This window comes from Lagopus leucura, unplaced genomic scaffold (assembly GCF_019238085.1).
Source record: "Lagopus leucura isolate 7727_CA_CO unplaced genomic scaffold, USGS_WTPT01 Super-Scaffold_100033, whole genome shotgun sequence".
In the NCBI taxonomy this organism is placed as follows: Eukaryota; Metazoa; Chordata; class Aves; order Galliformes; family Phasianidae; genus Lagopus; species Lagopus leucura.
This window is the reverse complement of record NW_024962282.1, coordinates 6,270,310-6,288,114: the sequence shown is the minus strand read 5'-3', so window position 1 is coordinate 6,288,114 and position 17,805 is coordinate 6,270,310. Positions and strand designations below refer to the sequence as shown.

The 17,805-nt window shown below is 44.3% G+C and overlaps 1 protein-coding gene across 2 annotated transcripts; it reads right to left on the bottom strand.

The window, feature by feature from the left end:
• Nucleotides 1-1,743: 1,743 nt before the first annotated feature.
• Nucleotides 1,744-14,440, bottom strand: PAK6 (p21 (RAC1) activated kinase 6). 2 transcript variants are annotated; one of them, XM_042882107.1, is made up of 8 exons: nucleotides 14,237-14,440; nucleotides 9,963-10,580; nucleotides 7,162-7,653; nucleotides 6,800-6,933; nucleotides 4,860-4,986; nucleotides 4,509-4,634; nucleotides 3,738-3,872; nucleotides 1,744-1,911 (listed from the first exon to the last, which is right to left on the bottom strand). In XM_042882107.1, the coding sequence occupies exons 1-8, from the start codon at nucleotides 14,438-14,440 to the stop codon at nucleotides 1,744-1,746; spliced, it is 2,004 nt and encodes a 667-aa protein (XP_042738041.1). The 2 variants fall into 2 exon arrangements, with proteins under 2 accessions (XP_042738041.1, XP_042738042.1); XM_042882108.1 differs by lacking the exon at nucleotides 3,738-3,872.
• Between the last annotated feature and the right edge of the window lie 3,365 nt (nucleotides 14,441-17,805).

The following is a 17,805-nucleotide window of genomic DNA, read 5'->3' as shown; positions in this document are numbered from 1 at the left end:
TAAATCAAGGCCTACTTTAATTTAAAACACAAGTGCAAAGGATTCACAACTACAGGTGAGCAGGATCACTTGTTTCAAATTATAAATCTTCTTAAAGTCCTGCTCTTTTGCATTAAAAAAAAAAAAAAAAAAAAAAAAAAAAAAAAAAAAGCAGAATATCTGGAATACAGAAACATTTTACATCAAAAGCTTTCCAGTGCAGCTCAGGAAGAGCTAAGTAAATTCATTTCAATTAGCTTTATCAACCCCAAACTCAGACATCCAGTCAGTGCAGACCACTACGATCACTCTACTGGCCACAGGTAGAGTGGTATTGAGAGGCAGCAATCTCATCTCTCTCAAGGTATCCAAAGTACTGGAGCTGAATCACCTTCTGGAGGTGCTCCTCTCACCACGGTCTACAGAGGCAACCGATGTGCTTCGCAGTCTGGGTGCCCACCATTTAGGTGACTGACAACAGTGCAGATGAATTCCATCCCAAATTACTTCAAGTAATCAACTGTGGCTTCAATTCTGAAGCAGGATCTATCATTGGAGTAAACAGCAGAGGATAGACATTATCAACATCTTCTGAAGAAAATGCAGTGAAGAGTATCTGAGACAGCACAACAGTCCCAAGAATAACTTAATTTTCAATAAATTTGTATCTGAGTTTGAAAACGGGATCCCACTTTCATACATAAGACACATTCTTGAGACCTCACAACAATATGCACCACCACTGTACAATGTGACATCCTGACCTAGAGCCAAATTACCTCGACTATCTCACTGATCAGAAACTGCATCATACAAAATACCTAAATCTATTTTAAAATAACTGTGAGAGTTGCTTAAACAACCAGAACCCTTCTGAACATATCACCAAGGGGCTGAAAGGGGAAGGACATACCAATTACAAAACATACATCAAAAGTTTCCCTTCTTCCCATGTTCTGCAGTAGCAAGCAAGGGAGAGGGAGGCTGAACAAATAGCCTTGCTGTGCACATAAAAATCTCTCCTGGGATATAGGCAGGACAGCTGAAACTTTCTCATTCTGTCTCCCAGAGCATTCCCAAAGCGTTACCCCTCCAACAGTCTCCCCTCCAAAAGTTTAAGGGAATGAAATGGATTCAAGACTGACCACTAAACCATACATATTTCTCAGCCAAAGAGAAGTATGTTGATGCAAGAGAGCCATTGGAAAACAAATATGTACATATCACATCTGCTCCCTGGGAAAATATGTACAGCATTCTAGGTCCACATTTAACTGAAAATTAAAATCGTCTGTGGAGAAAAAAAATTGTGAAGTCATTGTGCATTGTTGGAGACTTGAAAGGCATCTGTGCCCCACAATGTACATTTAAGTGAGCTCAGTACTCCAGTGTATGTCTGACAAAGCGAAGGTCACATTTCTAGTTGGGAAATTTTGTTTCAGTTCAGTAGTCAGCAGCCGAGGTTTGCAGGAACTTGCAAGCATTCAGATACACAACCTCAGATCCACATACAAATGCCATTCTTTGGAAGAAGTGATCCAGAAGTCATCCAGCACCTGCTTTGCTCTTGAGAAAAACACGGTCTTATCGAGTATGCATTGATTGTCTTTAGCAAAAGAGAAGTCACAAAGGCAGAGAACACAAGGACCCATCCTGTGAGAAGACCACTGACTAGTTCTGAGCACCATTCACAGGACAAGACTGCCTGGTCTCCTGATTGTCTGTTACGTGTTACCTTTTCCCAGCATTTTCCCTTCCGTGAAGTCAGCAGGTAGAGGTACGCTTTCTGTATTGCTGGATAAGGGGGACCAGGCACTCTGGGAGCCCTGTCTGGAGCAGAAAGGGATGATCCAGAAGTTCCTGTGCTGTTGCTCTTTCTAGCGGCTCCCGCGTCAACATCCTTTCCAAGAAGTCTCTCAGAACTGGAGAAGTCTGTGAAAAAGCAACCAACCAATTCAAGCCCATGAAGCAGAGGCAACATTTGACAACAGGCTACCAAGGTAGCATTGCTTAATTCAACTTTCTAACTTTAGTTTCTAAGATGAATGCATGCCATGTCCTTAAACTGAAGCTAATTTTGTTTTCCATTTTGTTATTTGCTCCTTTCTGAATTTCATCTCTTCCTGCTCCCTGAGGCACATCAACTTGGGTGTGAAGAGTTGGCCAATTCCTTCTTTTACTGGCCATAGAAGTGTGGGAGAAGTATTTAAACCGGACTCCCAAGTAGGTTTTGAAAACCTGGAAACTTGATGCTTGAGAAGATTAAGAAACTGCGGAGCAGCGTACCATGTGAACATGGTGGGGATGGGTGGAGAGTTGGACTAGATGACCCGAGAGGTCCTTTACAGCCTTAATGATTCTATTTCTATGATAAACTAAATTTCCTCTGTCCTTTAAAATATGCACATTGAAGCCAGTTGAGTAGCCAGGCTCAAGAGCTGCTAAAAGACTCTGCTCATCTCTTGCTGATAGTAATCCTCTGTGTCATTAAAACTGAATAAAAAATGAACTTGGTATATATTTATTTATTTTAATGCCACTAATCACATCCATTTTAGACCGGGGGCATTTTCCTAGCTCTGGTTAGCTCAGCAGTAGATCACAAAATACTTTTCACAGTGAGCTACAGCTTGTTTCACAAGTGCTTTGAAGAACCACTGTGATGGCCAGAGGGAAAAGGCACAACACAGCTGAGCACCAGGACCCAGCCTTTATCATCCTGTCAGTAAACCTGCCTACACTTTAGAAAAGCAGCAGAGACCATTCCAAGGGGTGTCTGTTTAGCTTGTTGCACCCCATACCACAGTAACTGACCTCAGTGAACCATTACGGGTAATCAGAATGGAGGGCTGAATTCACAGCAGGTGCTGGGCCCCATTTCGGAGAGCAGGAAGAGAGGAGGATGGAGTTTGCTTCCCCGGACAGCAGTGAGCACAGCTCACCTCGTGAAGGGCTCTGGCTTTCACAGCCTGCAATGGGGTCATCCTACCAAGTGATGCAGACCACAAATGGTTTTACGCTGCCTATGCGGGTCCTGAATGCAACCCTGACATTTTAATTAGAGTTGCAAAGGCAAATAGGAAAGACAGCAGCTGTTGATGTTTGAGTGTATGCTGTTAGCTCAGAAGTCTGCTCTGTTAAATAATTCAGGTTTAGCAGCTGAAGATATTCTGATTAATTGGAAAGGCCGGAGAGCTCAGAATGCTGCAGAAGCTTTTTGATCTCAGAAGCTTGGACTGAAATGAAATGAGGACTGTTCTAAGTGAGGACTAAAAAGTAATCACTATATTTCTTATGTCACTGATAGTTTTTCATAAGAAACCACGAAGATGAGCTGATCTTCAAAGCACCTGCAGCATCCTTCATGAGCTGCTGTCTGTACTGTGCTTTCTTGCTTTGACCGTAATGTAGCCTTTGCATTCCTGAAAGCTGCTGAGCTGGAAACTCTCAAGAGCAGTGAGTCTCCTGTTTGCTTTTAGAAGATGAGCAAGATACTAAATACTGGCTCCACCTGAAGCAGCTTTGATTTGCACCATCAGGTTTATGCCCAAGCAACCTTAGATTATTGGGACTGTTTCCCAAAACAGCCACTAGCTGTCAGCAGCAGCTTGCGTCCATGGAGGAACCAGAGCCAAAGAAGATCCCCAAGAAACATGTTCTAGCATGGCCGCTTTCACAGCCAGCTTTACAGGGAACAGCTGGTATGTGTGTTTCCCCATGATAATGATCAGGTTTACAAGTTTTGCCAATATGCTCACCCTGTGGAAGTTTTTCAGTTTGGGAGGAGGGCTGTCACGGAGTCTCTTCATTGCCTGGACTGGAGAATCACTGAAATAGGGGGGTTCTCCATCCACCATCTCTATCACCATGATCCCCAGAGACCAGATGTCTACCTGTGGGGACAATGACATGTCTATGCACACAGCTCAAAGCAACAGGTTCTCGCTTTGTTGCTTTCACAAAGGTTACAACACCCACTCCACCTATGACAAGCGTTACTGGGATAGTAAAACATCAATCTCCTTGATGCTCTTGGATCCCTCACTGCAGTTTAACAAAGACAGCTTTCCACTGATCCACACTGTGATTGCAACATCCAAAGGTCTGCAAGCAACCGCTTGTGCTACACCTGGACAGTTGCTGAACAATACAAATCCAGCTGCTGCCACCTGCCCATCATTTCTGAGCTCCCATTTGTGCCTTCCCTGCTCTCCTCCCCACCCTTCATGGCACCGATTCATTTGCTGATCCACATATCATCACAGACTACTCCCTGCTAACATCTGTCCACACTGTAGTGTACACAGGCACATGCCAATCTTCAGGTATAAAGACAAGGTAAGTTTACGCCTTGTTCCAGGAAGCGGAATTGCTTCAGGTCATGTTGATACATCACATTCAGATCTGCAGTCACCTGTTAGGTTTCTATTCCAAAGAGAACCTAGCTGCTTTTCCTAGAGACCCTAGTGCTGTGACACCTCAGAATACCATTTCCTACCTCTTCTGACATCAGGGAAATTGCCCCTTACCTCAGTAGTGTATGGTACCCTTGCAATAACTTCTGGAGCCATCCAGTAGGGAGTACCTACCAGGGACTTTCTTTTAGGTACATCTTTACTGATCTGAGCACAGAAACCAAAATCTGACAGCTTGACCTGCGCAAAGAGAAAAGCAACCAAGTTTTAACTACATGGAACTAAATGACCTTGAAGGTCCCTTCCAACCCAAACCAGTCTACCATTCTACAGAGGAAAGCACAAAAGGTAAAGAAGACAAAAAGCAGTAGGAAAATGACATGTAGAGACTGAACAGAAAGGAAATAAAGAAGCAGACTAAGGCTGCAACGGAATCCAGGAAACATTTTGGCCAAGGAGACCTACCCTTCCATCCAGTGTCAGAAGAATAGAGTCGCTCTTAATGTCTCGGTGAATGACCCCCTGAGAGTGAAGGTAGGAAAGAGCCTGCAGCACTGATTCACACACTGTTGCAATTTGCTCTTCGTTTAGCCTGAAATTAAGGACATAATTTTTTAATGGAATTGTACCCTTCTGTGGATACTACTAAGTCACTGTCACTGTCAATGCTCAGTGCAGTTTCATGCAGCTAGATATCTGGATAGTCTTATGCTTAGCTAAAGCTAAAGGTAGTACAGATTACAAACAGGAGAAGAGACTAAATTTGAATTTCAGTAATTTCTGTTAGCACACTGTATACAAAGACCAAGAACCTCCTCTTTAGCAACCTGGAATACCAACACAAGAACCCTCATGACCAAGTGTAAGAAAAAGAGTAGAAATGAAAATTATCTGTTGTATTAGGAGCTAAAGCCAGCATTTTCTGCACATGTAGACTGACTTAAGAATTGTAAATCACCACTGAAATATTCTGAGTACTTTCGATTCTCAGTGCATGAGCTCTAAGAAAAGCTGATACATCTGAACTCTGTGGTTCTCGAAGATAAGGAGGTATACGTTCAGTATGTAATGTATGGAATTTGGTTTCAGTCAAGTGATTGCATGGTGTAAGAGAGATTATGAGGGGATTAGCTGACTCCTGGAGATGCAAATCAGTTATCACCTTCAGCAAGTATTTAATGAGGTAAATGAGGGTGTTTTCCTCCCTGTGAAAAACTGATAAAGGCTTGAAGTTTACTTTGGATAAACGTTATGGTTATAAAAGATCCTGTTTCCACTGTGTGGAAAAACAAGTATTCATTAAAGGGTTCAAAGGAAGGCTTTGTGAAATAACATCTAGGCTGACATCCCGCAATGGAATTCAGTCTCACTACATAAACCTTTCATAAGCCTTTCCAGAATTATCACTATTTTTTTAATCTGTAGCTCTATTGGCTCTACTAACATCAGCTGCAAGCTACAGGAGCTTCACTGGCTCTGCAATGCAGTAACTCAGCATTCTTTGGGACTAAACATTCTGTTTCCTGTCTGGGAGCAGATACTGAAGAGAAACCCTGGCTCTCCATCCCTGAGATGTGCCTCTGAACAATTAGTTTTAGCAATACTACTGAACTGCAATCCAATTCTGGAGGTTGGTGGCCCTGCCTGTGGCGGGGGAGTTGGAACTTGATGATCCTTTGGGTCCTTTCCAACCCAAGCCATTCTATGATTCAAATAAGATTCTGAATTTTCAAAAAAGGAAAGCTTTTTCTATAGAGGTTCTTGGTCAGTGTTTTCTTTGGAGCTCCCTGCGCTAGTTTACAGTTGTGAGAGGTGCTCCAGGGTTGGACAGACATCACCAGAACTCCTTGTGAGTGGGACTCTAGAGAGGTCATTCAAGAATAACTCCTTTGCCCTACAGAAATGTTTTGGAGATTAATGAATATGAAGTGGTGTGGATACCAAAACAAATTTAGGAAAGTGTCCAGGAGTTGCTATCTTTAGGCAGCGACATTTGGGAAGGAGTCCAGATCTCAAGGCTCTGCCGCACCTTTCTGGAGGAGTTAACCACCACTTCAACCTCACTAAGGTTGTACCACTGCAAATAATTTGCGTGCTTTTTAATAGCTATTCAATGGGCTTCCTGGCCAGGATGCAATGGAGAGAATAAACAAGACTTTTTAAGAGTACTGTGCTTTACAGGGAAGGTCATCAAACAAATGAACAATGGAGATCCAAGGGGATCAGAAGTGCAGTGAGTTCCTTTCTCCACCCGAAGTACCATTGCACGCTCCCAAAGGATGACAGTGATAATCGCAAAGCATCACAAGAGCTCTGAGGGAAACTACTCCTCCCAGAAGTCTCTGATCTGCTGTCGCCTGTGAGGTGAAGACAAAGGCGTTGATGTTTTGGGTATTGCTTCTCACCTGATCTGAGACACAATGTCAGTGAGGGCCCCCCCCTGCAGGAACTCCATCAGTACCCAGAGCTCCTCTCCCACCAGGTAGCTCTTGTACATCTCGACTACGTTGACATGTTGGTAGTCCCTCATTATCACCACCTGGAAGGAACACCACAGAGGGAACAGCTGATCACCAAGCACCACTAACCCTACCCACAAAGTCAATACGCACAGTCACTCAAATGCAGTTGCCTCCCTCTCCCAGCCATTCTTTTCCTTGCTTCTAGCATAATTCTGTTAAAAAGATGCCTCTTGCTCTTCCCACCCCTCCTGCTAGCATGGCTTATGGTGGGCAGCATAAGCCCCTCTCTTATTATAAAAACTCACCTCATTGAAAAGGAGCTCCCGGCGCTGCTGCTTCCTCAGATCCATCATTTTCACCGCCACCTGCCGCCCTGAGTGCTTCTCTCGAGCAATACAGACGATACCTGTGGACCCTTCACCGATCTTTATGTAATTCTCCAGCAACGTCCGCGGATCTCCTTGGTCCACCACCATCCTAAGGGCAGCTTTGAACTGCTCGTGAGTCACAACCACGGGGTCCTCGCTCGCTGGCTGCGCTTTCCCAGAGGAGTCCTGGGGAAGGTGCAGGTTGCTGGAACTCGTCTGAGTCTGCCGGTTTCGGGGAGATCCAGCTGGTGATGGCCTGCCTTGGGGCACTGCTATCGCCTTCTCCGCTGTCAGTGACTTCTGGGGGGTACCAGCTTCCGAAATGAGCCTGGGGAAATCGGACGTGGGCTGATCTGATGGGAGGGACTGGGCTTTGGCCGCGGGGCTGCGCGGTGAGCCCCACTGCTGGGGCCTGAAGAAAGCAGTAGGCTTTGGGAAAAATGGAAGCAGAAGAAAGGAGAAGTGCTGATTAGGTTAATTTGGAGAGGTATGCATCAGCTAACATATTATGTAGCAGACCCAAGTTAAGATCTCCGGGTTCTTGTCTCCAGCTGCGTGACTGGAAGAAGCCACACATCATCCATGTTCAAGAATTAAGTTGCAGAGTGGGTGTTACGCTTTAAGGAGCTCCAAAATTGCCCAGAGAGGTTGTGGATGCCCCATTCCTGCAGGCATTCAAGGCCGGGCTGGATGTGGCTCTGGGCAGCCTGGTCTGGTGGTTGGCGACCCTGCATATAGCAGGGGGGTTGAGACTAAATGATCATTGTGGTCCTTTTCAACCCAGGCCATTCTATGATCCTATGATTCAAATGAGGCAGAGAGGCTCCTGAGATATCAGTAACAACAAAACACACACACAACAAAACCCACAGTAAAAACGGCCCTTGTTAAAAAGCATTCCAGCCTCGCCACCAAAACTCAGGGGCAACCTGAGTTGCAGAGCATTTGAAAATCATTTATCCCTCTGTGCCTCTGATCTTCCTATATATAAAAGGAAAGAAGATTCACACCAAAGCTGTAAATCACTTTGAAGTCTTGGCCTAATTCCCTTCGGGTAATTACACTCTGCCTACTGAAAACTCTCCCCGCACATTCTGCTGGTACATGCAGAGCGCTGCTGTCGATCAGACACAGAGTTAAAGCTGTTTTGGGAACAGCATCATGAAGAAAAGCAGCTGCAGGCTGCCATCCCTACAGGGCCACCTGCACCTCACCCTATCCCCCGCTCACCACAGCCTTCAATGACTTTGGATCAGCAGTGCCCTTTCCTGGAGCACTCAAGGCTCTTTTGGAGACCTCCCGCTCATGCTCCAAGCCTGCTGGTTTGTGAGATCTGCTAAGATCACAGCCTGCAGTGATGTAGCTTCGGGATATGCATTCCCATGCTAGCACCACACAGATCCCCCAAGCAGGAGAAATCTTGGAGCGCTCACAACTCACCCTGGAAATGCTGAGCAATTAAAACTTAACAGCATCCAGCAGGCTAGATATAAAATATATCACTCTTCCTTTGGTGCATTTACAGCAATGGTGGATCTGACAAGGCAGCACTTCAGAAGGAGCAAAGCAACCACGTGTATTACAGCACAAATAAGAACTTCAAAGCAGCTGCCTTTCTTGCTCTTGCAGTTCAGACAAATTGCTAACAAACTTAATAGCAAGGGCATGGGAACTGAACGTAAGCAACAGAGAACTTTTTTTAAAAAAAAGAACATTCATTTTCTTCCATAAAACAATTGTCTAGACTTTAATTTCTATGCAGCTTGGTATTTAATCAAGGATTTGTGAGAATGGCAGTATCTGCATAACCAGAGTCCCAGACCACGGCCGTGTGATTCCATGCTGGCACTGCAGTGCTGCAATGCACAAACACCAACTGTCAGAAGTTACTTCCTCTTCATTTCCCAGCTCCACCCCTGCAGTCCTGTGCAGACACGCTCATGGCAACAGAATATCTATTTCCCAACTCTTGTTTTGTCTCGAAACGGAGGGAAAAAAAGGGGTTTTATATAACCTACAGCATGCAAAAGGGCACAACTCGCATGCAAGCTCGCACATGTTTGGCTAACCACACATCAGTATTGTTTCCTGCCCCGGGAATGTGACAGCCCTGTGCACACAGCTCCAGTCTCTGGACACTGTGCTATGTCAGTGTTCTCCCAGTTCTCCCAGGGCAAAGCAAGGAATGCTCCACCTTCCCTGGTGCCCGCACTCAGATTTCCTGTCTGACAGCACAGTCGGTCGAACAGGATGGATGCAAGCATTCCTGTTCTAGGCAAGCTGGCAGACACAGCTACAACCAGCAAACTCCTGAAGCAGTCCTATTCTGCACAGGCAAACAATACATACCTAATGTAAACGATGGCCATTTCCCAAATGGCAAAAGTTGCATTTGTGTTAGTACAATTGCATTTAAGTTATGCTTTTATAACAGCAGGACAACGATTAGTAAGCCCACTATCTCCTTCTCAGCCTATCTACCTGCAAGAGCACAGATATGCTAACAAGGCTTTCCTGTGCAGATCTGGCTGCCATTTTGAGCTGTGCCTAGCGGTGTATGCTGCAGAGCTCAGGATTGTGTGTTTCCTCTAGCCAGGGCTATTTTGATTCCAGCATTAACCACAACAGTAATGGCTGGTTGTGCATTGTTTGCAATCAAATTTGCTCAGCTGTGAAAGGAACCTCTGGAAGTGTAAAGACAAAGTGTGAGCTCAATGAAAAATACTGAATAATGGTACCTTTATATGCAGGGAAGGGCCTGACTTGTTTGAGCTGCTGGAGGAGGGGAACACGCTGCGTAACAGCCTCCTTTTCAAGCTGTTCTCCCTCGATTTGGAGCTGGGGCTGCCTTCTCCTGAGGGCCTAGAGTTTGCCTGTCGTACCAGACAAGGTTGAGGCCAGCACTCTTCCAAGCTCCTTTTGCCCATTTTGTCACTGTCCCCTGGCAGAGCTGGCATGTGCTGCAGACAAGAAGCACGCTGGAGACAGCTACTGTCAGCGTCCTGGAACTCCGAAGGCCCAAGGGACTGTGCTTTCATGACCATACCATTAGGGTGAGACTGTCCATCCATCCTGGGTTTGTAATCTGGCCACATAGTCTGCCTTCGTGTCACCTTGGTCCCACCATTGCAATTGAGGTAGTTTCCGTATTTGTCTGCCCACTCTCCCTCGGGGCTCTGAAGATACATATCTGGGGGTCTGTCTTCTCCCAGGAGCCCAAGGGACTGAGCTCTCCTCCTGCTGGTGGGGCTCCTTCCCCTCAGAGTGTTGGAACTGATGGCAGAAAGCTTCTGGATGTCGTTGAGTATCCCAGAGATGTAGCCTTCCACTTCCACAGTGCTGCCCCTCACGACTGTCTGCAAAACACACAGGGAAAAGGTGAAAATGTTAGAGCTGTAAAATTTGAGGTTCAGATTGTTTGACAAGGGTTATGTTTTGTCTGTGTAGCCAAAGCAGACTTCTTTAACAGAAGTAGCACTGCTTTCAGAACAGTGGCTCCTGCTGCTGCTCTTGCCACCTAATGGCTAAAACATCAGAGCCACACTGGGATGTCGCCAGCAGTTCTAGCTCCCTTCTGCTGGAATTGTGCTCCTGAAGAAGTTACAGCACACTGCAATCTCCATCTGCCAAAAACCACCTTGCTAGTCCAGTCTAAGGCCCATCTCTCCCCTGTTGCATTCTCAGCAGTGTTGTAATCAGCATCCCTTAGTCTGGTTCTCCATTTTTGCTAATTCATTTTAATCTTGACCAGTGAAGACCACACTGTTCCCAAACTATATTCCTGCTCTGTTTTGCCAAGCTATTATAATTAAAAGTGACGAACGAAGGGTCACAACAGCTCACAACTTGCCTTGTAAGCAAAGGATAAAGAATAAGGCATCCATCCAAACAAGCCACAGCACTGTAGAAGTAGGACAGTTGAAGCTGTCAGTATATTATATAGCACTCTACCTTGTTTATTCTAAAACTGAAAAGCTTACAGAAGCTTTTTTAGGGCTGGAAACCAAAACGTTTCATTTCTTCACAGAAATTCACAGCACAAAATGCCTCCTACACTTTCATGAACCTCTGCCTGAGGAAAATCCTTCCCTGGAGTAATGGCAATCTCCTGTTTGCTAACTGAACTCTGGGGATTTTCTAAAGATGCTGAATTAATTACACCAAGCCTAATATTTAGCTGGTGCAAAACAGCAACTCCAGTAATCTCAGCAGAATGCCACCACAGTGAACAAAATGAGCATCTGGTTCATTCAGTGTCTGGGAACGAAAGGCAGAGGAGAAAGACTTTGTCAAACAAGGTGAAGAAAGGATAACCCAACTCATGATGTTGCATGCACAACATCACCTGTAGCAGGAAATTCTGCTCCTGTTACACCATCCTCACCTAGTTAAAACTTCTTTCAATTAGACTCAAGTCACTCCTGTTGCACTGCATTAAGTCAGTTCTATCTCCCCAGTGGGCAGTGAAGATGGGAGTTAACTGTGTTCTAATGTCTTGCTTAAAGGCTGCATTGAATTAATGAGTATGCATCCAAACTTGAGCCAGATCTGCATGGAATGCTCCCACCAAGATCACGCCTTTCTAACCAAGATTTAGATGTGATATTTTTCAAAAGAAAATTGACTTTTTCCAAGCTACTCACAGTGCATGTGAGGAGGAAAAACTATGAAAAGTTGAATTCAGGATCTTATGCCTGAGTGCTCAGTACTTATACATAATCTCATTTTTGACTGGTATCATAGAGCAGGAATTTGTTGGAATGAATTTAATAGAAGCCATCACCTTTGGGATACAATCTAAGGGAATCATAGAATGGTTTGGGTTGGAAGGGACCTTTAAGATCACCAGGTTCCAACCCCCTGCTATAGGCAGGGACACCTCCCTCTAGACAGGTTGCTCACAGCCCCATCCATCCTGGCCTTGAATGCTTCTGCAGAGAGGGCATAAACAATCTTGCTGGGCAACCTGTTCCAGAGTCTCAGCGTTTGCATTTGGACTTAATGGGGGAGAAGACAAACAAACAAACAAACAAACACAGTTGAAGATACTTCTCTAGTTTTTAAATACTGCTGGGTTCTCAAAGTTTTGCAACACCTTCCTGCTTTTGCTATCCACAGATGTGTGATAGGTGAAAGAACTGACCAGTATCACACTTGAGACAACATTTCTATTTTGACAGTGATGCCTCGATCTGTTCTTTGAGTATACTTTTCCTAATACTTACTAAGAATTTGCCCAGTTTGCTCTGGGAATGCCATAGATAACAATGTCAGGAGCCTAAGGCAAGGAATAGGAGAGATCTATCATCTCCCTCTGACCCAAAGTCTTCTACTTCATGACTGAAGGAAACTCCATTGCTCAACATGAGTGTCTTGGTTTTGACAAATCCTTGCTGGCTGCCAGCTCTCACCCTGTTATCTATGGGAAATGATTGCAAATAGATGACTTGCTTATTTGTTCCAGTTTCTTTCTGGGAATTGAAATTATTCTGCCTGATCTGTAATTCCTTGAATTTTGTTAGACCCAGCTGACTAGAAAACATCCAACTTATTTAAAAAGTCTCGTATGTTTCTCTCTTATTCTAGCCTGAGCTCTTACCCCCTTTGTGCTCGTGTTGTGCTAGCGAGCTAATCACAGTTAACCTTTTCAATTAAGACTGAAGAAAAATCATTAAACATTAAAAAACTCTCCGTGTCCTCTGTTATTAACTTCCTTCCAAAATGAGCAATGAACAAATTCTTTCCTTCATCCTCCTCCTCATTGTGCTTATGATGTTTCCTGAGTGCCCTTTATGTTCTCTGAGAATAACATCTCTCTTTGTGCCTCGGCCTTCCAGTTTTTTCCCTCCATAAATTTCTTTTTTATTTGCCCTTTCTAACTTGACCTAGTTTCCACCCATCTGAGCAATCATCCCGCAGTTTAAGCTCATTAGAGCTCTAACCAAGTTGGGCTCCTATTGTATATTTTCTCTGGTTCTATCACCTACTACGTTTACCTCAACGCAGATTCAGGACACCGCAAAACAAAGGGCAATACCTCCTCCCTTTTTATTTTGCCTACTCTTCCCGAGCAGATTTTTCCCCCTATAAATCAGCATTCTGTTCAAACGATACGCCATTTAAATTGCAGGCTTTGCATTAGTACCTGCATTATGCTAAAATATAGTCCCATATAGTCCTCAGATGTTAGGCAGCTGTGCACAAAAGGCTAAGGATGTTCAACAGGTAGACAGCTTTTTCCTTTTAAGTTCCTCCTGAAATCCAAGTAGTACTATCTCCTTTTTTTTAACTTACCTTTCAGTTTTTAGGCCATCATAGGACTGAGTTTTTGTTGGTTTGTTTTTTTTTTAAACAGAGAACCATAAGTTCCCACAGGCTAGCAAGACTTCAAATGCAGCCGTTCTGTCACCACCTATCATTGCCCTTTCCCAGAGGTCAGTATGAATCTACCTCTCTTCACATACCAGATCCCTGAAGACTTAGGAGCACAGTTTTCTGATGACCATTATTAATGATCATCCAAGCAAGAAAACCGTCTGAATTCACCCATCTGCAAGGATCAGTACCTTTTTCTCCTTACTAAAGGAAATTCACCTGTTTACTATGTCTCACTTTCCATTCAAATGGCTGCTTTACAAACCCTATTAGCCTAAACCCAAGTACAGCCCTACTCCCTGTTCTTCCTCATTCATTCAGACATTCATGAACTGCAAGCTAGTGCTACCCTGCTCTCTCCCACTCAGGCTTCCCTGTCAACTTAATCGCCAGCCAAATTTGCCCACCCACGAGAATGACAAGCTGGTTATTTGAACAGTGACACTACTGCAGCTAAGGACGTCCTTATTTCTGATGAAGTTACTATAAAGCAAAAATAGTGTTACCAAAGCACAGACTACTTCCCATCCAGTGAATTCCTTATGGACCCCATCCTTACTCCTACTTGAATACATATCCCTCAACATTCCCACACTGCTGGCCCAGGGAACTGGAAAGAGAAGTCCCCTTCTCTTACCTTCATAGGCTGGAGCTGCATCCGGGTGATCCTTGAAGGGTCCACAACTGGCTTGGGGCGCCTCAGCGTGTCTAGAATATTCTGCCATTGAGGTGGCAGGCCCACAAATTTGCCCTCTTTTGGGTCAAACGAAGTGTGGACACGATGCTCAAAGTTCTGCGGAGCTGAGATCTCAGGGCGTTTCTTCTTCTTTTTGCGGAACATGATGTCTGAATGAGAGAAAGCAGTGCCATCAGTGCTCCTGCACGTCTGGATCACAGAATCATACAAGGGTTGAAAAGGACCACAATGATCACGTAGTTTCAACTCCCAGGGATGGGGCATCCACAGCCTCCCTGGGCAACCTGTTCCAGTGCATCACCACCCTCTGTGTGAAAAACTTCCTCCTAATATCTAAACCTCCCCTGTCTCAGTTTAAGACCATTCCCCCTTGTCCTATCACTATCCACTATCCAGGACGCTATCTGCCCAATCGCTAACATCACATATCAATTATATTAGCTAATTATATTGCATTAAAATCATTCTCCAGTAACAAGCACTTGCACAACCATGGAGCTGACGTGATTACACTTGTTGATTTGTAGAAAATGTCCTAGCAAACTGCTATACTGCTGTATCACTCTAAGAAATGGACCCATATATGCTGCTTCTGAACTTCTGGAAATAAAAGGACAGAGAAATAGTTGAAAAATAGCCAAAATCATTGAAAAGAAGGCAGCTCTTCTGATTGTTTCCCACAACTCTCAGTTAATAATCTTGTACCCATAACATTTCCCCTAGCCATTCATTTATTCAATATAAACTATGGTAGGTGGTAAACTACTAGCATTTAATATGGAAACACATAATGTAACTTTAGTCCATGACATGTTTGTCATGACCCACCAGCCCCTACAAGGGGAAGTGTTTACATGTCATAGATGGGTTTTTGCACCATCTTCATCCCCAGCCATGCAATCCATCCTTGGTGAAACACAGCCTTTGCACACTGACAATGCCCATTGCAATCCATAACTATTACAGTAAAAGTACAAAAGAGGGTGGGAGCTCCTGCTTGGCTCAGAATGCGTTCCAGTGGAAACCCAAGTACTTCTTCATGGAGAGCCTGAGGGAAGAGAGGCCTGTGCTCCAGGTGTACTGCAATTACTCAAACTCAGTGATCTGCCTCTAATGCCCCTAGGTGCTGCGTAGCAACTAAGTAGTGTATCTGGAGTACTGTATCCACTGCTGAAGTTCTGAATTGCTGATCACACATCAGTCGTGGCAGCTACTTGAACCACCAGAGTAGGGGCATTACAGCAATGTTACTGCTTTAAACTGTGTCTTTCCTTCTACTGCTCCTAATCTTGCAGCTTCATTCTTCATCCCATCTCTATTATGAGAAGATACTCAGGGCATAACACACACTGTCTTTTAAGTTTGCTTTTTAATGGTTTCACATGGCCAGGGGTCCTGTAAAACGTGGTTTTAAACACACCGCAGCCATTAGCCCTTGCAGTATCAATTGTTTTTGAACCAGAAGATGAATGATTACAGCTAAACTGCAAGGCTGAAAAGGCTCAGATTTACAGCCTGGGTGACATCTCAGCCCTAAGCAGAACAGCAGCTCAATGCCAACATATCGCTTTGCCTAAGTATAAACAATGTGCATTTGTGAATTTACATGACTGTACCTGCCAATCAACACCTGGAAAGCACTTAGTTCCTCCACATGAAAGCATCAAGTCCAAATACAATACAACACCGTGCATCCAATGACATTTGCTTTATGTAGTCTCCATCAATCTTTGATCATAAAGACACTGCCATATCAGACAGGTGGTTTAAAGGTACACTGCACCACTGAAATTCATACATTGTTAAAAATAGTGATTGCAACCCACTGGATTTCGAATAATCTGTGTAGGTTTTGCATCTCATTGAGAAGGTCTGTATTTAAGCAGTCTCCTCTCACTTCGTGGCTTTCATGCAAAAGCTGTTTTTACTTCCAATATCCAGCTACAGAATGTTGAAACAGAAAACACAAAACAGGCCTTTTCTAATTTAGCAAGAAATTAATACAAATTTGTTAAGCATAAAAGATTTTGTAAATCAAGACAAACCTGAATTTAAACGCAGACAGCATCCCTTTAATATAACAACACAAACACTGTGACACCGATATTATAATAACCTCCTAGACTTCAGTCCTTCATTCATTGCTGACAATTGAAGAAATGTCACAAACAGAAATAATAAAAGTCACTACCACGAGACAAAAGCAGTCGGAGATTGAAATTCTCTCAGCGATCCATTCCTGCTGCCTGGGAAACCACGTTAGATTTTTCAACTCCAGATATAGCTGTTCCTAGATGATACAGTTCCAAAAGCTGTCACATCTGCCAGTGAGCATGAGAAAAAATCCCACAGCATCCAGAGCAGGGGGAGGGATCGGTGGGAAGGAGGGGCAAGAAGAGAGAAGGGTCAGGCTCCTAGGAGAGGGAGGGGTGGGAAGATTGGGGATGGAAGAGAGAAAGGGAAATCGGAGTTAGGAACAGAGCAAGGACTGGGAGGCAAGCAACCTAAAAGAGAAGCAGGGCACAGAATAGAAAGAAGTAGATAGAAAAGCATGATCAGGAATTGCTTGTTACAAAACAAGAGTTCAAACCAGCAGACAAAGAGGCAAGCACACACTTCTTTAATTTGACTTGCAACCACCCTGCATGCATCCAATTCTGTACTCCATTGGTATAGATGTGCTGCACTTATCTGTGCACATGCTCATTCACTCACACGTACACTTGCTGATAGCAAATCCAGCAGAGAGCTACTTCAGCCTCACTCGTGTAGCTTCCAGTTAAAAATAAGCTGTCCCTCCCCCTCCTTGCTGCAGCAACTGAACTCACTCAGTGCTTATTCTGCTGGTCTCACAGATCTGGCCGCAGCTCACGGCGTCCCTCCCTGGGCAGGAGATAACAAGCAGTGCCCAGGCTAAAGCAAGCAGCTCCTGTGATTGCTAAATACTCCTCCAGCTGACGATGCTGGCCAGCCAAGGGAGGATGGAGAAAGGAAGAGAAGAACTCAGGACCTGAGGAACTGCAACATGTGGGTCAGAAGATGAAGAAGATCCCAGAGAATCCACCAATTAAAAGGGAAAAAAAACAACAACGTATTTCCACATTTTGCTATACAGATCACTAATCTAACACATTTCAAGTGCAGAAGCTAAATATGCCACTATCAGTGCAAGCTGTGGGCATATGTGCTTATGTTCATGTACACCTATGCACATGAGAACATGCACAGATGGCAATCGCTGCATTCCATACCTTCTAAAGCCCTCATGTTTACCCCCCTGAGGATTCTGAGATGTTATTTATAACAAACTGCAGATATTCACAGCATTCTGTAGACAAAGAAAAATGACAGGTTCCTTCCCTGAGGAGCTTCAAAATCTGCAAGTGATTTCATACGGAAAAAAAAAAAGACAACAAAGGGTGGGCAAAAAGGGGAAAGAAAAGGTAAATAGTCTGAAATCTGAAATGGGATTTAAGAGCAGAGAGCCTCATACCAACAGCCCCAGCCAC